This window comes from Felis catus, chromosome E2 (genome assembly GCF_018350175.1).
Source record: "Felis catus isolate Fca126 chromosome E2, F.catus_Fca126_mat1.0, whole genome shotgun sequence".
NCBI lineage: Eukaryota > Metazoa > Chordata > Mammalia > Carnivora > Felidae > Felis > Felis catus.
Window position 1 is genome coordinate 14,003,958 of NC_058382.1, and position 27,169 is coordinate 14,031,126.

General features: G+C 52.8%; 1 protein-coding gene across 4 annotated transcripts in view; it reads right to left on the bottom strand.

The window, feature by feature from the left end:
• Positions 1 to 14,334: 14,334 nt before the first annotated feature.
• The window catches only part of LTBP4 (latent transforming growth factor beta binding protein 4), a 28,686-nt gene continuing 15,851 nt past the window's right edge, over positions 14,335 to 27,169 (bottom strand). For all 4 annotated transcript variants that reach the window (XM_045045792.1, XM_023245977.2, XM_023245978.2 and 1 more), the window contains 14 exons: positions 26,923 to 27,048; positions 26,399 to 26,521; positions 26,077 to 26,208; positions 23,974 to 24,105; positions 23,769 to 23,894; positions 21,231 to 21,377; positions 19,632 to 19,898; positions 19,258 to 19,329; positions 18,840 to 18,968; positions 18,487 to 18,633; positions 17,478 to 17,630; positions 16,364 to 16,744; positions 15,803 to 15,955; positions 14,335 to 14,761 (listed from right to left, as the gene is read on the bottom strand). In XM_045045792.1, coding sequence (XP_044901727.1) covers positions 14,607 to 14,761; positions 15,803 to 15,955; positions 16,364 to 16,744; positions 17,478 to 17,630; positions 18,487 to 18,633; positions 18,840 to 18,968; positions 19,258 to 19,329; positions 19,632 to 19,898; positions 21,231 to 21,377; positions 23,769 to 23,894; positions 23,974 to 24,105; positions 26,077 to 26,208; positions 26,399 to 26,521; positions 26,923 to 27,048 — 2,243 coding nt within the window. In that variant the 3' untranslated portion in view covers positions 14,335 to 14,606. The remainder of the gene's footprint in view (positions 14,762 to 15,802; positions 15,956 to 16,363; positions 16,745 to 17,477; positions 17,631 to 18,486; positions 18,634 to 18,839; positions 18,969 to 19,257; positions 19,330 to 19,631; positions 19,899 to 21,230; positions 21,378 to 23,768; positions 23,895 to 23,973; positions 24,106 to 26,076; positions 26,209 to 26,398; positions 26,522 to 26,922; positions 27,049 to 27,169) is intronic.

A 27,169-nucleotide genomic window follows, 5' to 3' on the forward strand; every position in this document is an offset into this window, starting at 1 on the left:
GCGTTCCAGCCTAGGGGCGGCCCCCCCCTCCCCCCCCCCGCTCCCGCCCGCCCGGCCGGCGGTCTCCCGGGGAACACACCCCACCGCGCCGGCGCTCTGCGGCTCTTCGACATCCGCCCCCCCCCCCCCCCGCCCCGGCTCTCACCGGCTTTGGTGCCGGAATCTCTTTGGAAAGGTTCCCCCCTCCCCGAAACAGCCCCCGCCCTCCACTGCCCCCGCCGGACCTCCAGGCTCCAGCATAGCCACGTGGATGAGCACGAGCGCGGGAGAGCAGCGCCCCCTTGTGGCCATGTCTTCGGGAACTCGCGGAAAGCCGGAGCCGTGGCTCGGAAAGAGAGACCTGCCTGACCCGATGCTAAGGCAGAAAAAGTATTTTTTAAAAAAATTTAAAAATTGTTGTCTTAGCCATCAACAACATTCTTCAGGCTCTGGTCCAGCCGTAGGCTTCTTTAGTAAGTGCTCCCTGAGTCTTCCCATCCGGATCAGCAGTCTCCTGTGCTTCCTGGAGGAATCCCATCCCTGACCACCCTGCCCTTGCTTCCCCATCGTGGTCCCCACGCCCCTGGGCTGTCACTGTCGGCCTGTGAAGGCAGGGACAAAGGCTGTCTTGGTCACCACTGTGCCCGCACAGTCGGGGCACAGAGTAAGGCTCAGACGACCAGCACCTCTTAGGGAACATTCATTTACTCCCTCAACACACATTTTGCTTTGTTTTAATAGTTGTATACAAAGGAGGTCATAAAAGTCCCCTGTTTTAAGTGTTTTGGTGATTTGGGGTTGCTTTTACAGAGTAGTACAGCCATCACCACAATCCAATTCTAGAACACTTCCATCACCCTGAAAAGATTTCTTGTGCCCATTTGCACAAGATCTACTTTCTGCCAGGTCTGTATTCTTTTCTCATTTTACCTGCATTTGTTGACTACTTGCTTCCATCAGATATTAAGTGCTGAGGATACACTATGACATACGCAGGCTCTGCCCTTCAGGGAAGTCAAAGTCTGGTTGGGGCAATGGCTAACGGGAAGATATGTCCACTCATTCATTCATTCAAAAATATTTATTGATGCTTATTGAATGCCTTCGATGTGCCTAGGACCTAGGGATAGAGCGTGGTGGGGGAGGGGGATGAAAAAATCCTGCTAAGCTGTAGTTGATATTTTAATGAGAGGATAAAAAATAAGGAAATAAACAAGGAAATGTGTGATACAATGGCTGGTTGAGTGCTATGTCATGTTATGAAGGGAAATAAGCCCAAGGAAGGGAAAGAAAGTGATGCGGTGTGGTTTTATTTTTTTTAATGTTTATTTGTTTATTTTGAGAGAGAGGGCATGGGGGAGGGACAGAGAGAATCTCAAGCAGGCTCCACACTCAGTGCAAAGCCCGATACGAGATCCCACAAGCCTGGAATCGTGACCTGAGCTGAAATCAGGAGCCGGACACTCAACCGACTGAGCCACCCAGGTGCCCCTATGCGGTGTGATGTTAGACAGGGTGTTCAATCGTTCTCAGCACGTCTCTGAGAAGTAAACATTTGATCGGGAACGTGACCTCTTTTATAATAAAATGTTGAATATCCCATGTAATTTATTGTATACTGTACTGAAAGGGAAAACAGATGGTTATATGGGTACAGAATGGTTGAAAGTGAGTAGGTTTTTTACCCCAGTGATCCTGGGGCTGACTGGGAGCTACAGCTCGCTGCCACTGCCCAGCCTGAGGGTACTGTACCCCATATAAATGAATCGGGGGGGGGAGTCAAAATTCAAAATCTGAAGAACAGTTTCTACTGAATGCACAGTCGAAAAGTCAAAAAATCGTAAGTTGGGGACGGTCTGTATGATGAAGTTTTGGGGTGAGGTGGGGTGGCCCGGGGCCAACAGCCAAGAAAGAATTCTTGAAGACGTCTTTGATCTTCAAAATCAATGGTCAGTAAAATCAATGGTGATTTTATTAAAGCACGGGGACAGGACCCGTGGGCAGGAAGAGCTGCACTGGGGTCCTGACGGGTAACTGATTACATACCTTCAGGTTGGGAGGGGGTCAGGGATGGAGTGAGTCTCGAAGGTATTTGGGGAGCAAGGTTGCCAGGACCTTGAAGGGCTAGCTGTTGCTATGGAAATGCCATATTACTATTTAGTAAAACTAAATAGGATGGGACCCTTCAGATGTATATGTGGGGGCCATAAGCTTGGAGTATGATTGCCAGCATGTATCTTGGGGGAGTGGAGATAAAGGAAGTTTCCAAAGGAATTTTTCTATGTTAAAGGAACTTAGAGGAGCCTGGGGGGTCAAGATACCCTGAAGCCAAGATTCCCTTTTGCCCCCGGCAAAGTGTCAGCATGGGGCAGCTGAGCTCCTAGAGGTCACTCTGCCAGTTTCAAGGACTTGTCAATGGGCTGTGGGCAGTAAAGGAAGCTCATTTTTCATTCGCCTTAGTTTCCCACATCACCGTGGCAAGCACTTAAGCCCCTTTCCTGTGTTCTCGGGGAGCCAGGAGTGTCCGAGGAATATCACACAGATCCCCCCTGGGGGGTGGGGGGTGCCAGCCTGTATTTTGCCCTCATCATGTAGTTTATTATTTTTTAATGTTTTATTTTACTTTTGAGAGAGAAAGAGGTAACGTGCGAGCAGGGGAGGGGCAGAGAGAGAGGGAGACACAGAATGGGAAGCAGGCTCCAGGCTCTGAGCTGTCAGCACCCAGGCGCCCCTCAGCTCAGGTCTTGAGCTCATGGTTTTGACTTCAAGCCCCACATTGGGATCTGCGCTGGGCGTGGAGCCTACTTAAAAAAAAAAAAGGAAAAAGAAAAAGATACAGCATAAGGAATAGTCAGTGATATTGTAATAAGGTTGTATGGTGACAGATGGTCTGTATACAGATGTTGAATCACTATGTTGTACACCTGAAACTAAAGGCACGTTGTGTGTCAACTATACTCAAATAAGAAAAAAAAAAATTAGTAAAAACAAAATGAAGGAAAATGAGAGAAATCTGAGGATCTGGTGAAATTGTCATCAAGGTTCCCTACGGCCTTTATCCAGCAGGGAAAAGGGGGACAGGAAAGGAAAGGAAAAAGAGAGGAGAGAAGAGGGGAGGGGAGGAGAGGGGAGGGGAGGAGAGGGGAGGAGAGGGGAAGGAAGGGGAGGGGAGGGGAGGGGAGGGAAGGAGAGGGGAGGGGGGGAGGAGAGGGGAGGAGAGAAGAGGGGAGGGGAGGGGAGGGGAGGGAAGGAGAGGGGAGGGGGGAGGGGAGGGAAGGAGAGGGGAGGGGGAGGAGAGGGGAGGAGAGGGGAGGGGGGAGGGGAGGAGAGGGGGGGAGGGGAGGAGAGGGGAGGGGGGAGGGGAGGAGAGGGGGGGAGGGGAGGAGAGGGGAGGGGGGAAGGGGAGGGGAGGAGAGGGGAGGGGAGGGGAGGGGACGGGGGGGGGGGGGGGAGGAGAGGGGAGGGGAGGGAAGGAATTAACGTAGAGAGCAGGTAGGAGCAGTAAGTGAAAAACAAAAGGAAACTATCCTGTTTTGATCCCATGGAATTGAGACTTCTCAATAAACCATTTCCACTTAGAATTGGGACGTGGAGGCCATGACCCAGGTGGATGGTATTGGACGCTGGTTGTACAGGGGTGGGTCTTGCGTTAGTACCAACACGAGCCCAACTGTAATTTCCAGAGATGTCTGTAACAACGTTTCCCATTCCATATGTTTTCCCTGAACCTTGACACCCCTCTCGTCGAGGAGCGAGGCTTGTGTGGCCTCTCTCTGGAGGCGGCGTCCGCCTCTTCTGTGAAACACACTTGGGGGCCTGAGCCACCCTGTGAGAATGCCAACCGCCCTGAGGCCACTAGCCTGTGAGGAAGCCCAAACTGATCCACGTGGAGAGACCACGTGGAAAAGCCCTAAAACGACATGGGGAGAGAGAGCTGCCCGCCCGCCCGTCCCCAGCTGCTTCTGTCCCTGCTTCAGCCACTAGCTGATTGCAACCATATGAGATCCGAAGCCAGAACTGCCCCGGCGGGATCCTGCCCCCAAATCTGACCGCAGGCATGGTGAGAGATAATAGCCTGACTGTTGCTTTAAGCCACTATGTTTTGGAGAGATTTGTTACCCAGCAATAGTAACTAGAAAGAGGGTGAGTGCAGAACATAAGTAGCTTGCAGAGAATTGCAGACTTCAGAGCTGAGCAAGATCACATAGTGACAACAAGGGCAGATGGCATTAAGTGCTTTCTGTGTCCGAGCACCGTTTTAAGTGCTTGGCATTAACCAACTAATTTTTTTAACGTTTATTTATCTTTGAGAGACAGCGGGGGGGGGGGGGGGGGGGGGGGGCAAAGAGAGAGGGAGACACAGAATCCGACGCAGGCCCCCAGACTCTGAGCTGTCAGCACAGAGCCCGATGTGGGGGTCGAACTCACCAGCAGTGAGATCATGACCTGAGCTGAAGCCGGATGTTTAACCGACTGAGCCACCCAGGCACCCCTAGCCAACTAATTTAATCTGCACAGCAACCCTAGGAGGAGCGCGTCATTATTACCTCCTTTTTACAAATGGGAAACTGGGCAGAAAAGACAGCAGAAAGTGGCTAAAAACAATCCGCACCCCGGTTGTAGCTTCAGCAGCTGGTGTTTACCACTCACCTTACCAATGAGGTACATGTGACTTGGCTCCGCCAATCTGGGCGTTCAGCCACAGGGATTGGCCCTGCGATGGGCATGTGACTAGATCTGGCATGATCGCGTGACCTCGGCCCGCCAATCAGAGCCAGCCTCATTACTTTGGCAGGGAAAGCTGAGCCAAAGGTGCCCTCCTTTAACTTCGGGTTATGAATGAGGTTCCCAGAGGTGGGAAGGCTGCTGGCAGCCATCTTGGGAAAAGACGGGGCACTGGAAAAGATGGGGCAGAGGGATGGAAAGAAATCGGGTTCTTGGTGACGTTGCTGAACTGTTGTATCAACTTTAGCTGAAGCCAGCCAAGGGTGGATTTTCCAGTCACAAATTCCCTTTACAGCAAAAGCCATTGGAGTCAGCTTTTCTGTTACTTGCATGAGACTAATAAAACACATTTAACAACCCGTACTTTGGGCACTAAGCGATCAGCGTGGTTCGTTGCCGGGCCGGACAACACCACTTTCCTTGCTGCATTGTGGGGAGGGCTGGGAAGTCCCGGGGGAGGGACCGGGGCAGTTGGAGTGGCCATGGTGAGGGACACTTTGTGGGCCTCAGGGAAGCATGATTTTACCAGCCAACCCAGAAATATTTTAGTATCTCAGCAATTGACATGGCAAGATAGTTTATCCAAGCTGAATGTTCACTTTACTTGCTGACTGATACAACCGCCTTTTGACATAAGCTAGTGTGAATGGATTTCTGTTTCCTGCAACTGGAAAAAAAAGACATCCTTTCATGAACCTGAGTCATGAATCAAACCTTTAGGAAATAACAAATAGCAGTGAGATCTGGCTTTCACCATAGGAGATCATTTCAGCTTTGGGTCAGGCAGAAACCCTACGGAGATTTTGACTGAGCTGCCAGAGTCCACACCCTTTGGCCCAGGAATCCTGCTTCTGGGACATACAAGGATGTGGATCGCGGCATTATTTATAATGGGAGGAAATTGGAAACAGCTTCAATGTCTGGCAACGCTGCCTCGTTGAATAAACATCGTGCAAACATTAGAAATTGTGTTTACACAAAGATGTTTTAACAGGGGACCAGCTTACGTTTTAAGAAGGGAAAAAGTAGGGCTGTATAAACAATTTGCTCACACAGTTATGTAAAACACGCGCGCGCACACACACACACACACACACACACACACACACTTTCTTATAGTCTGAATAAAACAGAAAACACTGAATGGAAATACATCAAAATGCTAACTACAGTAGTGATGTGGGATTTTCAGGCAAAGGTATCTTTGTCTCTCTAGTTTCCTGTATTTTCCAAGTTGTGCTTAACAGACAAAGATTTATTCATTTATTTGTTTCCTTAGAAATGTTAAATTTTGTTAAAGATTTTTTTTTATTTAAAAAAAATTTTTTAACGTTTATTTACTTTTGAGACAGAGAGAGACAGAGCATGAACGGGGGAGGGTCAGAGAGAGAGAGGGAGACGCAGAATCTGAAGCAGGCTCCAGGCTCTGAGCTGTCAGCACAGAGCCCAACGCGGGGCTTGAACTCACCAGCCGTGAGATCATGACCTGAGCCGAAGTCGGACGCTTAACTGACTGAGCCACCCAGCCGCCCCTTAAAGATTTTATTTTTAAGGAATCTCTGCATTCAACGTAGGGGTTCCAAATTACAACCCCAAGATCAGGAGGCATGCGCACCATGGACTGAGCCAGCCGGGTGCCTCCAAACTCTTTTTATTTTCAAAAATTTTAACTTAGATTATGAACATTTCCAGATACAGAAAAACAGAGCGACAGTAAACCCACATGGGGCCCATTACCCAGCTTCAAGAACCATCAATATTTTGCCATTTCATCCTCTTTCTCCTCCCACTGTTTTGAATACTTAAACAAACAAACAAAAAAAAAAAACAAGTGACAGACATCACATCCATTTAAACACACTGAGCATCTAAAAAGGGGGAGGATGGGGCGCCAGGGTGGCTCAGTTGGTTGAGAGTCCGACTTCGGCTTAGGTCATGATCTCACAGTTCGAGAGTTTGAGCACTACGTTGGGCTCTGTGCTGACAGCTCAGAGCCTGGAGCCTGCTTGGGATTCTGTCTCCTCTCTCTGCCCCTCCCCACTTGTGCTCTGTCTCTCTGTCTCTCAGAAATAAGTAAATGTAAAAAAAATTTTTTTAAAGGGGAGGAGTGTATTTCCTTACATAACTACATTGCCTAATCACATCTAATGAAACTAACGCTTTTTTTAAAGTTAATTTACTTTAGTAATCCCTACCCCCAACTCATGACATGATCAAGAGTTGCATGTTCTTCTCTCTTCTGACTGAGCCAGCCAGGCACCCCAACACATTTCTTTTTTCTTTCTTTCTTTCTTTCTTCTCTTTCTTTCTTTCTATTTTATTTTTGAGAGAGAGAATTGAGGAGGGGCAGAGAGAGGGGAACAGAGGATATGAAGCCAGCTCTGTGCTGACAGCAGAGAGCCCCATGCAGGGCTTGAACTCACAAACTGTGAGATCATGACCTGAGCCGAAGTCAGACAACTTACTGAGCCACTCAGATGCCCCCCTCAACACATGTCTTTCCTTCTTTCTTTTTTAATTTTTTAATGTTTATTTATTTTTGAAAGAGAGAGAGAGTGGGGGAGGGGTAGTGAGAGAGGGAAACGCAGAATCGGAAGCAGGCTCCAGGCTCTGAGCTGTCAGCACAGAGCCTGACGCGGGGCTCGAACTCACTAACTGCGAGGTCATGACCTGAGCGGAAGTCCGACGCTCAACCGACTGAGGCACCCAGGCGCCCCTAATAGCCAGTCCTGATTCTGTCTACATTTATTGTATTTGTTCTTGGTTTTGTTGTTGTTGTTTTAAAGAAGCTCTACTCCCAATGTGGGGCCTGAACTCAGGACCCCAAGATCAAGAGTCGCATGCTCTACCCAATGAGCCAGCCAGGCACCCCTGCTTTTGTTTTTTTTTTTTTTTTTTCACATTCTTATTTACAAACAGTGAACGTCGTGTGCACGTGCGCGCCCGCGTGTATGCAGGTGTGTACAGTTCCAGGAGTTTTGACAAATGCAGAGTCATGTTAAGGACCATCACAACTAGGATTCCTGGCAATACCACCACTCCAGAAATGCCCCTGGGCTTTGCAGTCAAGCGCTTTTGGTTTTTGGGTTTCCGGTTTGGGGTTTCGTTTTTGTTTTTTCCTAATGGGAGAGAAAGCGACCACCAGAGCCGTGAACTTACTTAAAATTCCAAGTACGGGGTTAGGTAGGAGACCTGGGGCTCCAGTCCTGCTCTCTGCAGCTTGGGGCCTTCCCCTCTCCGAGCCTGTTTCCTCATCTGTCAGGTGGGTGCTATGAGGGCCCAGTGAACTAGGAAGGTGGTCAGGAAGCTCTCAGCGACAGCAGGGGTTGGGCTGATCGGCCCTTCCTTCTTTATTTACAGCCCCCTAGACCAAGTCATCTGGTCCAGGCACCAGGCCTGCGCAGATCAGCCTGCACTCCTTGGCTCCTCCCCTCTCTCTCCCCAAAGCCAATCAGACACAACGTTCTGTGGTTTCTACCTTCACTGCGACTGGAATTGATCCAGTTCCCCAGCGCGGAGACCCCAGGGCCAGTCCCACCTGGGTCCCTGCCTGGCCTTCGGCCTTCCCTTGTTTCCCCTGGAACCCACTCCCCCTCTCCACACCCCCACCCCCAGCTTCCTAAATCACGCCACACCCTTCCGTATCCCACAGGATATCACAGAGGCCTGCCAAGTGCCCTCATGCCCTATATGGCAAAATCATTTCCAGTAATAAACAGAAAATGAAGCGAGCAATATTAATGGCCAGACGAAAAAGAAAATGCAGCGTGAACATTTTCTTTTCTTGAGCCTCATATATATAAAACCTTGCCAGTAAAAATGAGTTTAAAAATAAACATTACAGTACAAAAGAGAAAAAAAAAAGCACTACTGTTTATTCAAAGTTTATTCCAAGATTCAGAGTCTGAACTTGGGTCCTTTGGTTATAGTCTGATGTAATAAAGCTTTATGTAAATAATTGTGAGAGGTTTTTTTTTGTTTGTTTGTTTCCCCCCTCCCCCCCCCCTTCTTGAGAGAGAGATTGGGAGGGAGGAAGGGAGACAGGGAGGGAGAGAGACACAGAAACAGAGAAACAGGGACGAGAGAGCGTGCATGCGAATAAGCAGGTTGCATTTCAAATGGCTACTTTAAGGGGAAGGTTCAGCTCTGAGTCCCACCTTCCAGACACTGGGCTCTGAGCACTGGGGGGCGCGCCCCCACCCCCACCCCAGGATTTAGAGCAAGGGCATAGCAGAAACGTTACCTCTCAGGCCTTGGCTGCCTCGTGAAGCTCCATCCCTCCCCTCCCCACCCCCAGCACCCAACTTGGCCCAGCCCCCACCCGCAGCCTGCGTCCTTCGAGAGGGCGGCCTTGAACTGCGCGGGGCTGTGAGCTTAGCGAGCCAAGGGGAGGAACTGAGGCGGCGGGCAGGGTGTGCGGATATAAAAGCACCTGTCGTGGGAAAGAAGGGCGTGAGGGCTGGAAGTGGCCTGTTTCCTAAGCTGAGTGGTGGGAAGGCGGAGGTTCTTTTTTTTTTTTTTTCTTCTTTTTTTTTTTTTAACTGTTTATTGAAGCAGACGCACGTGCAAAACAGTACAAACCCGTAAGTATACAGCGGGATGAATTTTCACCAGTTGAACACACCCGTGCCACCAGCTCCCAGACCAAGAAACATTTCCAGGCCCCCCCGAAGCTCCTCTTTTTAGGCCGTGCCCCCTCCCCTCAAGGTCACCATCATTCTGACTTCTGACTGCATCACTGCATCCACTGCATCGATGGGGTTTTTTCCTGCCTTGAATTTTATGTAAATGGAGTCAGAAAATACATTCTCATTAGTGCCTGGCTTTTTCCACTCGACACTGTGAAATTCAGTCTCCTTAGCACGGGTAGTTATAGGGTGTTCCCACTGCAAATTCCGTTGTGTGACTATGCCCAGTTTATTTATCCATTCTCCGTTGGTAATGAGGGAGTGAGCCAAGTGGTAAGAGTCCTCCAGGCAGACAGAAAAGTCGGTGCAAAGGTCCTGAGGTGAGAACACGTCTGGTATTTTAGAAGAACAACAAGGAGATCCCTGTGACTAGAGAGGAGCAAGCAAGGGGTGGGGGTGGAGGGGGGAGATGAGGTCAGACAGGGAAAAAGCAGATGGTGAAGAGACTTATGGGCCATGGTGTTGAGTCTGGCTTTTACTCTGAGTGAAATAGAGCCAAGGGAACGTTCTGAGTAGGGGAGGGACTTGATCTGCCTTGGGTACTCAGAATCCCTCTAACTGTGTGAGGGAAGAGAGCCCAGGGACAGGGGCGGGAGAGGAAGCCCAGGGAGGAGGAGGAGGGGGAACGGAGCCAGGGGGCTAGAAGCAGTGGAGGCAGCCAGAAGTGTTTAAACTCAGAATACATTCTTGTGCATGTGATTAGGGATATATTTTATTGACGTCCACCACCTTATTTTGTGATTCTGTTGTCCTCATTTTTGCAATGAGTTCCACCCCCTCCCATTTAGGCTTCTTTAAAGTGGTTGCATATTTGGTTTGGTTTTGTCTTATGTTGTCTTTCTCTCCCTTTTCTCTCCACTAGTTTGCAATCTATGCATCATTTGTATTTTTTTTTTAGTAGTAATCCTTTTTTTTTTAGTAGTAATCCCATGCACCCTTTAAAAAAATTTTTTTTGAATATTTACTTATTACTGAGAGACAGAGAGAGACAGACCGTTAGCAGGGGAGGGGCAGAGAGAGAGGGAGACGCAGATTCTGAAGCAGGCTCCGGGCTCTGAGCTGTCAGCACAGAGCCCGACGCAGGGCTCGAACTCACAAATGGAGAAATCATGACCTTGAGCCCAGGTCGGACGCTCAACCGACTGAGCCCCCCAGGCGCCCCTACCATGCACACTTTTTAAAATCAGGTTTGACGTTCAATTGAGAGTTTAATCGTTGGGGCGCCTAGGTGGCTCAGTAAGTTAATCGCCTGACTTTGAGTTTCTGCTCAGGTCGTGATATCAACAGTTTGTGGGTTCAAGCCCTGCGTGGGGCTTCGTGCTGACAGTGTGGAGTGCCCTTGAGATTCTCTCTCCCTCTCTTTGCCCCTTCTCGCTCTCTTTCAAAATAAACTTTTTTTTAAATTTTTTTCAACGTTTATTTATTTATTTTTGGGACAGAGAGAGACAGAGCATGAACGGGGGAGGGGCAGAGAGAGAGAGGGAGACACAGAATCGGAAACAGGCTCCAGGCTCTGAGCCATCAGCCCAGATGCGGGGCTCGAACTCACGGACCGCGAGATCGTGACCTGGCTGAAGTCGGACGCTTAACCAACTGCGCCACCCAGGCGCCCCCAAAACAAACTTTTTTTAGAAGAGTTTAATCAGTATACCAGACACTACTTGGATCATGAGCCCCGTGTGCGGACCGAAGGTGTGTTCACTGGTGACTGTGTGAGCATCGGCCACTAGGGGGCAAGGGCGACTTGGGATGTGCCGGCGCTCAGTGACCGTCAGGGGCCGCTGCTGCTCTCCTCCCGTGAGCGCGGTGACCACCTGGACTGTTTCCCTCTGGACATTCCAGACGAGAACGCATTGGTCCCCGATTTGGGCCAAGGGCCTCACAGCACCGAGGCTGAGGATTAGTACAGGGGATGTAGGCAGGGTAAAGGCTAGATCCTTGATACACGTTGCAGGCCCCAGGGGGACGGGGGGGGGGGGGGGAGGGATAGTTGGGGTTCTCAAACCCACCCCACCCCACTCCCAGGATGCTGAAATTGGACCTCAAAGTTTTCCAGCACTGTTGGTCGCCCCTGTCCCCATTCCTGGGACATTTATACAGGAAGGTGGTCATGGGAGGAAATGGGATGCCCATGGGCTTCCCGGCAGAGGAGCTGGAGGGAATGAGAATAAGGGAATAAGGGAATAAGGGAATTGCCTACGTTTGTTTGTGTTTTTCTGCTGTGAATGTCCAGAGCTTCAACAGATTCTCAAAGGGACCTAGAACCCCAAACACAGACTGTTTAGAACTCTATCTCTTCCTCCAGGAAGCCTTCCCTGATGTTCTCTCAGACTCATGAAGTGCCTCCTCTGGGCACCGACGGCCTCAGATCTTCCCCTCTGGGCCCTGACCCCTCTACCTTTGCCTTCCCTGTCCCAGAATAGATTGTCACGTCTGGAAATGTGTCTATGTCCCTCACTGCAGCTCCATGAAGGCAGGGACCAGGGATTTCTTAAGGCACCAAAAATGTCACCATCACATTGTTCAACGCAGGGACTGACAGACTGAAAAAAAAAAAAAGGCACTTGAAAGATATCTTCTGGGGTACCTGGGTGGCTCATTTAAGCATCTGACTTCTGCTCAGGTCATGATCTTGCAGTTCATAAGTTCTGGCAACGTGTTGGGCTCTGTGCTGACAGCTCAGAGCCTGGAGCCTGCTTCGGATTCTGCATCTCCCCCTCTGTCTCTGCCCCTCCCCTGCTCATGTTCTGTCTCTCTTGAAAACAAATAAACATTAAACATTTTTTTTTAAAGATATCTGCCTTCCTTAACTCTAGACCTTTGCAGATGTTGTTCCTTCCACCTGGAACACCCCCTCCACTGCTTTATCTGGTTCATCTCACATCACTTGGACATCTCTCCTCCTCCAGGAACCCTTGCTAGTTCCCACCCTCTAAGGCCGGGTTAAAGTTTGCTTGTGTCCCCAATTTACTACAAAGCAGATACTACATAGAAAATATTTGTTGAGTGACTGAATGAATGAAAGGTAAGTGTTTGGGCAGGGTTACCTCCAGTATCAGCTGGAGCGTCACTTCTAGACCTCTTTTGTAGAGTTTTTCCCCCCTTTTTGATGGCTTTATTGAGTTATAATTCATGTACCATACAACTCACCCATTAAAGTGGTTTTAGTATAGTCTCGTGCAGCCATCACCCCTTTGGTGGAGCTTTGAGCCCCTTCTAGCCTGAAACCCCTCCCGTCAGGTGCTCTGCTAGGTATTTCTCACTGTCCTGTTGAAGGGGATATAGTCTGCCCTCCTCCCTCACCCTGGGAGGGAGATCAGGTAAAGAACGAGGTCTGGCCATCTGCCCTTGCCCATCTGACCAGCCACAGGGCTCAGCATTTAACCCAGAGGCCCATGGTTATGCTAATATCATGAAGGATTTGCTACGTGCCAGGTGCCGTTCTAAGTGCTTGACATACAGAACGATTCACTTACCTGCCACCAACACGCCTGAAGAGTAGGCACTATTAGTATGATCCTCTGTGTGGCACCAGGGGCTCTTGGGAATTCGACCCTTCCTGAAGCTCCAGACGTGAGCAGGGGTTCAGGTCAAGAAGGAGCCCCTGTACCCCATTTACACTGCTTGAAATGCACTTGGTGTGGTACAGCTGGTGGCTCGTGGGCTAGATAAGAGCCACAGGGTGGTTTTCAAAAATATATTATTTAAAACGGGGAAGTTTCCTTCTCTCTTCCACCCACCCATCCCGGCCCTTAAACAGAATATCCCTGATTATGTATCCTCACCTTTGTACTTTGATTTTCTTGGGGCGCCTGGGTGGCTCAGTCGGTTAAGCGGCCGACTTCAGCTCAGGTCACGATCTCGTGGTCTGTGAGTTTGAGCCCCGCGTCGGGCTCTGTGCTGACAGCTCAGAGCCTGGAGCCTGTTTCGGATTCTGTGTCTCCCTCTCTCTCTGACCCTCCCCCGTTCAAGCTCTGTCTCTCTCTGTCTCAAAAATAAATAAACACTAAAAAAAAAAAAAGTTAGATTTTCTTATCCTGCACCTGCTCCCCTAACATCATTTGCCTGAAGCATTTGACTTTGAGACTGTAACACTAATAGGTGGGTGGAGAATGACTCAGATACAGTCTTTTGTTTTGTTTTGTTTCAGTGCCAATGAGTCCTTCCACTCCCATCCACTCCCAACCTTTCCCCGTACCCTGACCTTGTGCCTTTCCAGGCCGTTTTTGTTCTTTTTGGGGGGGAGGAAGATTTTGGACACTCCCCCTGCCCCCACAGCCCCCCCCCCCCCACTATGATCAGGAAATAGGCAGGGGCCACTAGGGTAGGGCGGTCTGGTCTTTACGGGACACTTTACCATCACACACACACAGCTCATTCTCACTCCCATATGGGCCTGCACAGGCCACCCACCAGGACTGCCACTCCCTGTCCTGCCACAGCACAAACTTAGCTGGAGGCCCAGGTCTCTGTTCATCCCTCCAGGGACTCCTGCCCCCCATGTCTCCCAAGTCCCACTTGTCCCAGAACAGCTTTTGAATTCTTTGGGCAGTATGGAAATCTGGGGTCCCCTCTAGCTGAGGAAAGAGGCAGCGCCCTGAGCAGGGTCTGAGGCCACCCTTCCCATCCCCTTCCGGGGTCCCACATGGGGAAAAGATCTCTCTCGAGTTTAGAGAGATAATAAAACAGGGAGGTAGGAAAAGAGAAAGAGAAACAGAGACTAGGTCCCCGTGTCATAGAGCATCGGGCAGAGAAAATGAAATAGACAAGCGATAGGAAACAGAGATAGAGAAACGGACATAGGAGAAAGACTAAGCGACAGAGGCACGGAAATTAAGAGCCAGACACGGAGTCAAGGATGGGAAGAGGATGTAATTTAGGGGCTCAGAGAACAAACTCTGGAGCCAGACTTTCGGAAACATAGACTGGCAGAGGCAGAAGGTACAAAATAGGTGTTTTTTTAATTGAAACTTTTCATAAAAAGTAAAGGGAACGTGAAGGGCGCCGTGGGCTAGTCCCGGGCCCCCGCAGCGTCGGTAGGAGTTGCTGAGGGTGGCAGGAGCAGCGAAGGGCATCCCTCCTTCCATTGGTTCGTGCGTCCTTCCTCTCCGACCACTCGGGCTCCCCGTGCTCATGCGCGCAAGCGGGCGGGAGAGTGCGCGGCAGGGAGCCGCGTGCGCAGGCGCGGAGCAAACAGCCTGGGACCGCCGGCGCTCAGGCCCGCGGCCGGGCGGGCGCGCAGTGGTGCGGCTGGTGCGTGGGCGCGAACCCTGGGCGGCAGATGCAGCGGAAGGAGCCATCGGTGTTGACGCAGCGTGCGTTGACGCAGAGCGGGGAGGCCGCCTCGGCCTCGTCACACTCGTTGATGTCTGCAGAAGGAGGTACAAGGATCTCTGCTCAGGGCCGGGGACCCTGGAGCCGGCTTATCTGGCCCCTGGGGGGACAGGGGTTCAAGGGGTGCTGAGCCTCCTGCTTGAAGTTGAATCCAATCACTACCACCTGCCGGCTGTGTGAGCATGGGCAAGTGGCTTAACATCTCTGAGACTCAGCTTTGTGTTCTATAAGATGGGTATGGTAGGGCCTGTGTCACTAGGATTTTGTTAGGAAAATAATACTGATAATGATATCACAACAATTAATGCTTACTCGATGCCAGGCATTGTTTAAAGCACATAATGTGTATTTATCCACTAAACCCTGAGGTGGGTAGTGATTCTGTGTTCATATGGGCAAACTGAGATGCAGCCTGGGGAAGCTCCTTGCCCCAGTATCACACAACAAGCCCACCTTCCGCCCAGTTCTCAGAGTGCCCAGTCCCCTGCTATTTTTTGGCTGTGAGTCCTTGGGGGGACTCAGTTCTCTTTTCTGAACCTTGGTTTACACATAGGCCTCAGTCACAACTCTATGACATGGATTCTACAACTTATGCTCATTTTTCAGATGAGAAAAACTAAAAAAAGGGACGGTGACCTGCCCCAGGGTCACACAGCAAGTTGCTGGACTGAGCCTGAGGTCTGTCCGACTCCCCCAGAGTCCTTGATTGTAACCACTTTGCTTTACTACTGCCTGAACTAGGCAAACATGATTCATATAAGACGGGAGCTCTCCAAAGCGGTCAAGTTGCCCACGGCAGCACTGGAACTCCCTAGCAATCACACCTGCGGGATTCTACAGGATTCTTCAATCCTGCTTCCAGCCCAGCCCCTGGGCCCGGAGGTCAAGCTCTGCTTTTCTCGCAGCCTGACCTCGCCTTCTTCAGGCACATCCCATCCCTGCGCGGGATGCACTTCCTGCTTCCCCTGGTCCGGCCCGACCCCTTGACGTCCCTGACACCTCCCGCCCCCCCCCCCCAACCTCCGGTCAGGGCTTCCACCCTAGCCCCGCACAGGCTGGCCCTGGCCGCCTCTCACCGACGCAGGTCATGCGGGTCGTGTCCAGGCGGTAGCCACTGAAGCAGTCGCAGGTGAAGCCCTCGGGGACGCGCACGCAGCGGCCGTGGGCGCAGCCATCCAAGATCCCGCACTCCTCCGCCTCCAGTCCCTCGTAGGGCCCAGACAGCGCGCCTGCGGAGAATGCGGGGCTCCTTGGTTGGGGGGTCTCTGCCTTCTGTATCTTAAACCCCCAACGGGGAGGGGGGCGGTGCGCGTCCCTGGCCGGATAGCCTCTTCTAAACCGTGAGTCCTGTTCGCGGGCTGTGGGGGGCGCCGTGGGGCCAGGTTTCCCTAGCACTGCTCCCCATCACTTTCCTCCTGTCCTCAGCTCCTTGGTCTGCAGGTATGTTTCTGTCCCTCGTCATCGCTGCTCTCTGACGCTCTCTCCTACTGTATCTGTGTTCTCCCATCTCTCTGAGCCAACCCCCGACCCCAGCTTCTCTTTGTTTCTGGATCTATCTCCCTCCGCCTTCCCTGTTTCCATCTCTGTGCACACCTGACTCTTCGTCTTGGTCTCCATCCCTCGCCCGCAGTGCTCACCAGCATAGCTTCCACCTTCAGGTGACTCCTCAGGCTCTGGGAAGGAGCCACGCGTGTCGCGGGACCGATAGCGCCAGCGGGTTCCCGGGCCGGGTGGTGCCGCAGCCTCAGATTCACCATATGGACCACCGTCGTCCTCAAAGTCGGGCATGTCATAGGGTGGTGCTCCGTAGGGGGCCTCTCGGCGGGCGAAAGGCCCAGGAGGTGGTGGGTAGGGGTCGTAGGGTAGCACGGGTGGCGGGTACAGCTCGGGCCCGTAGGGAAGGCCCTGGTAGGGTGGACCTAGGTCAGGGCCATATTCGTAAGGGAGTCCAAAGCCACCTGGCCGCGGGGGGCCATATGCAGGGGGGCGCAGCACATTGCACAGGGCCTCAAAGTCATCTGTGAATAGGAGCCAAGCCTCGTGGTTAGCCCTCAGAACCCACCATTCATGTTCCCTGGCTGGAAAGAGGAGCCCAGAGGAGAGGAGAGGAGGAGGGCCTTGGGCTGAGGCATGGGAGGGACTTCAAATGAGGGGGCTGGGATTGCAGGGCCCGATAGGGTTTCTGGAGGCAGGATTAGGGCTGAGGGTTGTGACTGGGATTCCATGGTGCTGGGATGGAGAGTACTAAGTACTGGGGCTAGGAATCAGGGTCCAAGTTGTGGAATAGGGAGGACCCATGGGATATTGGACTAGAGGCCTAGAGAAATTGGATGGGGGTGTTTTAGGAACCAGAACTGGGGAGTCCCAGGACTGTTACTGGGGTGCTCAGGGGCCAGGATGCACAGGAGGGGATCTGAGCCATGGGACCTGGAGGTCTGAGGACCAAGGATCAGGGTTTTGGGCCTGGACTGAGTTCCCATGGGCTAAAGATTGGGGGACTCAGGAGTTCCAAGAGCCAAGATTTGGGGGATCTCTGGGGTTGTGGGTTGGGGTCTTAGGCACCTGGAAGTGAGTGTCCAATACATTAAGACTCGGAGGTCTGTGAGCTCTGACCAGCTAGTTTGTGGGCCAGGACGGTGTGTCTGAACAACTGGTATTTGAGGTCTAAAGGTCCAGGATTTGGCGGGGTGGGGGGTGGGTGTCTCATGGGATGTCTTGGCCTCTGAGTATGACCCAGGCAGGTCGTAGTACCTGAGTCCTGGGCGGGGCAGAGGGCACAGTCCATGCCCCAGGCCTCGCCATAGAGGCAGCAGCACTCTGTGTAGGTGGCCTGGCGATCCAGCCGAGGGCGACTGCACACGAGGTCAGCCCCCACTTCCTGCCAGCACACTCCCAGATTGTCATCTGAGGGCAGAGACAGCATGCATCAGGGTGGGACAGGCAGGATAGGACCCTCCCAAATTCTTGGCCATCTCCTGTGCTGGAGCAGCCCAGCTACCCAGTGCCTAACACCAGACGCTCCTCCTCAGCTGTGATCTGACTCCCAGAAGGCCTCTGAGATAGCTCCAGGGGAGTATGTGCTTGGTCTGGCATGAGGCAGTCACATAGGAGGAGAAAGCGGGGGTGTGGGGAGGGGGGATGTAGACACAGGAAGTGGAAGGAGAAGAGAGTTTGGGACATTGGGCAAAAAGAAAGGACCCAAAGAGATAGAGACGAACACATCGAAAGAGTCAGAGAATCCAAGAACAGGAAAGTAAAGATGGAGAGAGAGATGAAAAGGAACAGACCTCTAGAAACAAAGACAGACCCAGAGAGTGGCAGAAATTCAGAGAAAAACCTAAAGACAGAAACCCCAGAGAGGTGGAAGGAGACAGAGACGCACAGGGAAATAATAAGAGGAAGCACGGCTTTGGCACTTTGTAAGATCGGGTCCCATAACGGTCCTGAAAATGAAATTCCTCACAGCCACCCTGTAAGGTAGTCCACCCAAGGTGCCAGAAGGAAGCTGCGGCCAAGAGGCGATAAGCAACGTGCAGGTACACACGGCCAGCAAGTGCCAGGCTCCTCCGGAACCTTGGCTTTAGAGCAAATCCCCGACGCCAGCCCAGCCAGCCCAGCCAGCCCAGCAGTGGTGGCAGAGTCAGACACCCAGAGTAAATAGGGCGGGGGCGGGGGGCGTGGCCGAGCACGTGCGCAGGGGCGTGGCCTGGGCGGGGGGCTGAGCCCGGAGAGCGAGGGGCGAGGGGCGGGGCGGGGCTACCGAGGCTCTGGCTCTCGTTAGAGACGCAGCGGCGCCGGGAGCCGTCCAGCACCAGTGGGGGCTCGCAGGTGCAGTGATAAGAGCCCACGGTGTTGACGCAGCTGCCGCCTTCACACGCCGGCTCCTCGTCTGCGCACTCGTCATTATCTAGGGAGGCATGGAGGGAGTGGTCAGGAAGTAGCCCTCTACCCTTTCCCACTTCCCCAGCGCGTTGACAGCCTGATAGATGGAGTCTAGACTTCGGGAAGGACTTCTGCTGGCGGTGGCGACATTCCAGAGAGGCGCTGGCTTGGTAGAGGGTTGGGAGGGGGTGGAGGTGGAACGGGGAGTAGGGGGGCAGGCGAAGCTCGTACCGACGCACTCCAGTCGCTGGGCATGGTAGTAGTAGCCGTTGCTGCAGTAACATGAGTAGCCTGGGGCCGTGTTCACGCACACGCCGCTCTTGCACACCTGGTCTCGGAAGAGCTGGCACTCGTCCACGTCTGCGGGAAGGAGGGTCAGAGGTGCGCCCCACACCAAGAGAGATGGGGCCGGGGTGTGGGGCGGCTGGATGGGGGGAATGTGTGATTCTGAGGCTTGACCGGGGAAAGAGAGAGACCGAAAGGTGGCGACAGAGACCCAGAGGTAGAGATCGGGAAAGGTGGAGATAGGCGAGGGGGCGGGGTAGAGACAGAGAAAAAGGATGGGAGATAGAGGTGAAGAAAACAGAGAGAGTGAGATGGAGCTGGGCCTGGGGGCTGAGGGTGAGTGGGGCTTGAAGTCTCAGCTTACCCCTCCTGAGGCTCAGGTCTCCACTGGGTGCCAGGTAGCCCCGGCCATGGGGGCACAATGACTGATACTCAGCTGCACAGAGAGACAAAGCTGAGCCCAGACACCCTGGCCCGGGCCCCTGCCCTGCACCCTGGGCTTGCTCCCGCCCATCTATCTCAGGGCTTACTCCTGCCCCCTGCTCACCCAAGTTTTCAGGCCCCGTGCCTGTTTGTGCCCCCCTCTCAGCCTCACGCCCGCCTGGCTGGCAGCTTACTCTTGCCCGTACGGTACCAGTGCCCCAGCCCATGTCCAAATGTGTCCTCTGTCCCAGTCGCATGCCTGCCTATTTCTACCCAAACCCTCAGCCCTATGTCCGCCCAGGAACCCATGCCCACCTGTCTCCGTGCTGGGGCACTGCTGGATGCGGCAGCCGCTGCCCCAGCCCTCACCCACGGTACAGCAGCACTCCTGCCATGTCACATTGCGTGCCAGGATGTTGTCACATGCATCGGGAGCTGCTGTGTCAAAGTAGCACTCGCGGCGCCCGCTGCCCGCGGGGCCCTGCCTAGGCGGGCTGGGCCGGCGGGGTGGGGAAGGCGGAGGTGGCCTGGCAGGCAGACCTGGGCTGGCAGGTGCCTGGGGCTGTGAGCCCGGGAATGTGCCTGGAGAAACAAGGGGCTTTAGCCCAGCCAGCATGGGCTGAGCCTCCCACCCCCATGTTACAGACGAGGAAACTGAGGCCCCCAAACCGAGGCTGAACCAGACGCCACACCTCTCACCATCTGTCCTCGTTTCTCCCATTCTCACCTCCTGTCATATTGGCACCTCACACCCTCCCAGGTGTCTGGCCCATCATCCCAGCTGCAGTTTGGGATGGGGTGGGGGGATTCCTCTGGCCTCCTGGCTACCTTCTGGGTCCTCACATCCAATGTGTCCCCAGCTGGCCTCAGAGTCTTTGTCCCCAAACCTAGGCTTGGACCTGGACACCTCCCCTCCCCCGCCCCCCCCCCCCCCCCCCAGGCAGCCCACAGCCTCTCCACTTGGCCTCTCGCCTCCTGCCACCACCCTCCCCTCCCCTCTCATGGCCCCTGCCTTGGTCCAGTCTTCTCCTCTCCTGCCCAGGTCCCTGCCCTGGATGCTCCCTAGGCTCCCAGCCCCTAGTGTCACCCCCTCCAGCCCACCTGCACATGGCGGCCAGATTCTGATTATCCCCCTCTCCCACTCAAAACCCTCCCACGGTGCCACAGTGCCCTCAGGAAAGGCCAGCCCCCTGAGAGGGTAAATCAGTGTCATCTAGCACTGCATCCTTCTGCGGCCTCACTTCTCCCCACCCCTTCCCTTGCTCTGTCCAGCATGCCACCCCGAACTTATTTTTGTTCCTCAAGCATGGCAGGTCCTCTCTTGCCTTGCCAGGCCTTTGCCCTCGCTGTGTCCTCTGCCCAGAATGCCCTCCCTCACCCACATCACCTGGCTTATTTCTACTTTTCCTCCTGCTCTCAGTTCAGACCTTCCCTCCTATAGGAAGCTCTCACTTCCCTCTCCAGCTGGGGTAGGCTCCTCCTCTGGATTCCCACAATCCCCCAGCCTTTCCCCATCACAGCCTTGTTCCTTCCGGCCTGAGCTTCCTCCTTCCAGCCCTGATTTCTCTGGTTGTCACTCTCTGGTGATATCTCTGCCTTCTCCCACTGGACTGTGAGCTCCTTAAGGAAAGAGTGGTCTCTCCTGGTCACTACCATGTCTCTGGTACCTAGAATAAGGCCTAAACACAGTGGATGCCCTGTGAACATTTGTTGAAAGAAGGAATCTGGTAGAGTCAGGGACAGGGCTGACCCCGGTCTCACCGCCCACATTAACCCACGTGTTCTGAATTTTTTATTGTTCTTTAAAACAACAACATTTAACTGATGGCAGCCTGCCCATGACGGGAATGGTTAGACCACATCATTTTTCTGTGGGCCCTGAAGCCATCAGTTAAACAGACACATCAGTCTTACCAGCAGAAGTTCGTGGGGGAACACAACGTCCAGTCATAGGGTCAAACTCCTCAGGGCTGGTGGGACAGACACACAGGAAGGAGCCTTCAACATTCTCGCAGAGGGCAGCTCCACACACACCCTGTAGTGTTTCACATTCATTCACATCTGTGAGCAAGAGACAGAGGGGAAGGAGAGTCAATGGTTGTAGGTGTCTGTGATTCCAAAGCTCTAAAAGTCTGAGCTTTCAAATAGAAGGGTATTTTTCATGACCCAGACCCCATCATCCACTTATCTGCTGGTGACAGAGCCTGAATTTTCCTTGGGAGCCCTCTGTCTCTCCATTTTCAACTCATGTATTTATAAGTAGGGTTAAATCTACTCTGAGGGGTGGGCACAAGTTCCAGGCTTGGCCAACCAGATTACTGCATTTCTCTGGTTCAGAGAGATAGGCGGTGACTAAACTGGGCCAATCAAAACTAGTTCTGGGACTTCTGGTAGAACTACCAAGAAAGAGCCTCCCTCGTTAGCCCTAGGGTTGCCAAGCTGAGGATATGAGCCCAGAGATGCCAGGGCCTTCTTTGTCACTCTGAAAAGAGTCTGCCTGAGCAGAAATACAACAGGGGAAAGCAGAGGTGAGAGGGAGAGACAGCTAGCCTTGTTAGAATTCCTGGATCCAACTATGCCGAAAGTTCAAACATATTCCAGGACTTCACCATTTTAATTTTTTTCAAAGAAACCAAGCTTGTGTGCTTATCAAATGTAAAGAATATATCATTAAGATTCATGCAGTTCACTGTATATAAATTGAACCTCAGATAAAAAATATCTGTAGGGGCACCTGGGTGGCTCAGTCCGTTAAGTATGTGACTTGAGGGGCACCTGGGTGGCTCAGTCAGTTAAGCGTCTGACTTCAACTTGTCATGATCTCACGGTCCGTGAGTTCGAACCCCACAGCAGGCTCTGTGCTGACAGCTCAGAGCCTGGAGCCTGCTTCAGATTCTGTGTCTCCCTCTCTCTCTGCCCCTCTCCCACTCATACTCTGTCTCTCTCTCTCAAAAATAAAATTTAAAAAAACATTAAAAAAATTTTTTTAAGTATCTGACTTGAGCTTAGGTCATGATCTCACAGTTCATGGGTTCAAGCCCCACATTGGGCTCTGTGCTGACAGCTCAGAGCCTAGAACCTGCTTTGCATTCTGTGTCTCCTTCTCTCTTTGCCCCTCCCCTGCCTCTCTCTCTCTGTCTCTCTCTCTCAAAAATAAACATTAAAAAAAAAATCTGTAAATGCCTACTGAAATCTGGTTAGTGCTATGCATACTGAAGAACTTAGGGAGACGTGCATTGATGGCTACAATTTACCTTTAAACTTATCCCAGAAATAAGATGGATTACAGACAGATAGATGAGGAAATAAGGATAATAAAATAATGATAATGGAATATACGTGGTGTGCAGAAATTCATTCTACAGGTCTTTCAATTTTCTGCATGTTTAGAAATTTTCCTCAGGGGCACCTGGGGGGCTCAGTTGGTTGGGTGTCTGACTTCAGCTCAGGTCATGATCTCACAGTTCAGGAGTTCGAGCCCCACGTCAAGCTCTGTGCTGACAGCTTGGAGCCTGGAGCCTGCTTTGGATTCTGTGTCTCCCTCTTTTCTGCCCCTCCCCTACTTGTGTGTGTTCTCTCTTTTTCTCAAAAATAAACAAACATTAAAAAAATTTGGGGGGTGCCTGGGTGGATCAGTCCGTGAAGCGTCTGACTTCGGCTCAGGTCATGATCTCATGGTTTGTGAGTTTGAGTCCCGCGTCAGGCTCTGTGCAGACAGCTCAGAGCCTGGAGCCTGTTTCAGATTCTGTCTCCCTCTCTCTCTCCTCCTCCCCCCACTCATACTCTGTCTCTCTCTCAAAAATAAATAGCCATTTAAAAAAAATTTTTTTAATGTTAAAAAAAAGAAATTTTCCTCACAAAATGTTGGGAAAAAAGAAAATATTTCTGTGTACTTAAGATTAGTGTCCATTAAAAAAAAAAAAAAAAAGATTAGTGGGGCGCCTGGGTGGCGCAGTCGGTTAAGCGTCCGACTTCAGCTCAGGTCACGATCTCGCGGTCCGTGAGTTCGAGCCCCGCGTCGGGCTCTGGGCTGATGGCTCGGAGCCTGGAGCCTGTTTCCGATTCTGTGTCGTCTCCCTCTCTCTCTGCCCCTCCCCCGTTCATGCTCTGTTTCTCTCTGTCCCAAAAATAAATAAAAAACGTTGAAAAAAAATTAAAAAAAAAAAAAGATTAGTGTGCATTTTACAGACTTTATGCACATATTTTTTTAAGCCCTCCCCAAACAAGATCTGAACGAATAGGGTTTCTGTTGCTTGTAACCAGAAGAGTCCTGACTGACAAGGGAAATGCTGTATATTCCAGAGTCTAAATTCTACAACCCGAATGCATCAGTTCATATCTGTTCACACACCAAGTGTCAACTCACATTTGTTCAGGTCTACAGAGAGGAGCAGGGCCTGACCCACCTCTTCCCCACCCTCTGCCCGCCCCCCCCCCCCCGGAGCCCCGTACCCACGCAGTGACGCCCGTCCCTGGCCCCCTCGTATCCCTGGTCACAGAGGCACTGGAAAGAGCCTGGCAGGTTCTGGCACACGGCGTGGGCCCCGCAGAAGGACCGATTCCGGCATTCGTCCACATCTGCAACCACCAGACAGTCAGGCCATTGCTGGGCTTTCCATGCCCTCCACATCTCACCCAGTGCCTGATGGACACCCACCCTGGCATCCGCCCCCTGGCGTGGGCTGATAGCCAGGGTCACAGGCTGGTGTGCAGCGGTAGGAGCCGGGGGTGTTCTCACAGCGCTGGGCTCCGCAAATCGCTGAGCCATATTCTTGGCATTCATCCACGTCTGGAAAAGAGTAGGGTGGGGGGAGGGGAGGGGAGTCATAGGCCTGGATTCACAAGTTCCTGATGCCACTTCCGGTTCCCATGATTGAGAAGTCCCTATAAATCCGGTGTTCTAGGAGTCTGAGCTTCTGAAGTGTTGAGACTCTTTTAAGGTCTCATCGCCATTTCTCACGTAGTCCAAACATGGGCCCACCTCAGGGCCTTTGCACTTGCTGTTTCCTCTGTCAGGAACACTCTTCCCTCAGCTATCTGCATGGCTCCCTCTTTAACTTCACTCAAGTGTCTAGGTCAAGCTCTCCTAGTACCCCTTCCCCCACTGCCCTATCATCTGTGTCCATTTATCATGTTTTATTTTCCTTTTTTTTTTTTTTTTTTAAAGTAGGCTTCATACCCAGCGTGGAGCCCAACATGGGGCTTGAACTCACGACCCTGAGATCAAGACCTGAGCTGAGATCAACAGTTAGCTGCTTAGGGGTGCCTGGGTGGCTCAGTCGGTTAAGTGTCCGACTTCGGCTCAGGTCATGATCTCACAGTCTGTGAGTTCAAGCCCCGCGTCGGGCTCTGTGCTGACAGCTCGGAGCCTGGAGCCTGCTTCAAATTCTGTGTCTCCCTCTCTCTCTGCCCCTTCCCCACTCATGCTCTGTCTCTCTCTGTCTCTCAAAATGAATAAATGTAAAAAATAAAATAGTTAGCTGCTTAACCAGCTGAGCCACCCAGACACCTCTCTATTTCCCTTCTTAAAGTTGACATTATATTAATATGTCAAAAATATCCATGTATTTTTTAACATGCCAACTGTCACCTCCCTAGACTATAACCTCCATAATGCAGGGACTTGTGTCTGTCTTGTTCCCCCCTGTAACCCCAGGGTATAGAACCGTGCCTGACACACAGTGTGTGCCCCCAAACTGTTTGCTGAATGAAGCTTGAATGTATTTGCATACTTACTGTCTGTCTCTCCCTCCCCCCACTCCTACTCCCCCACCGTCAGCTCCGTGAGGGCATCGATTTTGTTTGGCTCATTGCCACTGTCTGGCACACAGTAGGTGCTTAATGAATTCCTGCAGAATGAGCGAACGAAGTCCCCTGAAACTAGGCTTCCACGGATCAGAGGTCTGGCAGCCAGAGAGCCAAAGATAGCCCACAGTCATTTCATCTGCTCCCCAAAATGTTGACCCACACACTATGCAAAAACAAATCTTTCCATTAGCCCCAACCTCCTGTCTCATCAGTACCCCGCTGGAGCCTGGTGGGGAAACAGGGCAGGGGGGTTGGGAAGGGAGGGAGGAGGGTGTGGGGGAAGGCATAAGGAATGAGAAGGGCAGCAACGGCTGGGACTGGAAGGGGTGGGCCTACACGTTTGGGGCGGGGCAGGGGCGCTGGAGAAGTCTGAAGAATGGGGGAAAGCACAGAATCCGGAGAGACTTGGAATAGAACTTGGGAGGCGGTGTTTAAACGGGCAAGGCCCAGCACGGTGGAACCTGGGGAATTTTGAACTGGGAAAGGATGGGCCCAGGACAGCCCGGGGAGGGCAGCTGGAAGTAGAGGGAGTGGTGGAAGGTGAAAGAAGGCAGGCTTCAAGGGACCCAGACAGAAAGAAACCCACTGGAAGCTGTGGAGGCGCTAACAGTTCTTCCTGGAGGAGATGTCTTGCTGGGGTCTAGCCTAAAATGTGCACTGAGCTAGAAGAGCAAAGAGGGCTGCTTCTGGAAGTGAGGCTTGGCCTGGTATCTGGTAGGAGTGTCTCCCCTCCCCTCCACCCCCATTTCCCACCTCACCTCCAGGGGAAAATGCAAGGGCACCCCGGTGGGTTATTTCCACCACAGAGATGGGGACACAGTTAAGTGCATTGGTTGACGGCTCCTTCCCTCCCCTCAAGTCCGGAAGGCAGGGTGCGCCTTCTCGGTCTCCAAGGGAGCTCATTCCAGCAACTAGTTCTAGAGACAGGAGCGGGGAAGGAGAGTAGTCTCACCGTCGCAGGTGCCCTCAGGTCCCGCGTGGTAGCCAGGGTCGCAGTCTCGGACACAGCGGTAGGAGCCAGGGGAATTCTCACAACGCTGGGACCCGCACAGGGCCGGGCCCCGCTCTCGACATTCGTCTATGTCTGAGAAAGGAGGCAGAGCAGTCAGATGCGGGAAACAGGGGAGGCTGGGAGGCAAATAAGAACAGGTGGGGGAGTTAAGGAAGGGAGAGGAGAGTCAGAAGCGGGGAAGGGAGGAAGCAGTGGAGGGGAGGCAGATGGCAGAGCAGGAGAGGCAGAGGGGCAGGGATCAGGCCGGGCAGGCGCCTCTCACCCAGGCAGGAGGCGAGGTCTGGGCCGGCGCGATGTCCGGGAGGACACACGCACTCGAAGGAGCCGTCGGTGTTGGTACAGATGCCGCTCTGGCAGAGGTCCTCCTCGCTGCACTCGTCCACGTCTGCAGGACAGTGTCCGAAACCGCGGACCACCTCCTCGGCTTACCATTCTCGGGCAAGCCCCTCCACCGCCCTTGCCCCGCCTCTCTGGCTGAGGTCTCCCCCTCTTCCCACCCCCCTCCGCCCCCAGCCTGCCTTAGGCTCCTCCTTTCCCTGAAAGCCCCACCCCTCCGACGCGTTCAGGCCCCGTCCTTTCCAATCACGGAGCAGTTTATCCCGACTCCGCCTTTCCCCCTCCAAACCCCTCCCCTCCCTGGCCGACGCCAAGAGGCTCCACAAGCCCCGCTTTGACGCTTTGAGACCTCAGTCCAAAACGTCAGGCGCCGCCTCCGCCTTCTCCCCGTCCCGGTTTTCTGGGTGAAAGCCCACCCTTTCCCGGTCCAGGCCCAGCCTGGGTACGGACCGAGGCAAGAGGCTCCGCGGGGTCCGGGCCGGTAGCCGGGGGCACAAGTGCAGGCAAAGGAGCCGTCGGTGTTGAGGCACTCGCCGTGGGGAAAACAAAAGTCTCCCTCTAAGCACTCGTTCACATCTAGGGTATGGGAGAAATAAGGCTGCGGGGTCCTGGCCCAAGAAGCATCAACTCCGCCCCTAAGCCACACCCCAGAGGGCGGGTTTCTAAGCCCCACCCACATCCTTTTCGTCCAGCTCCT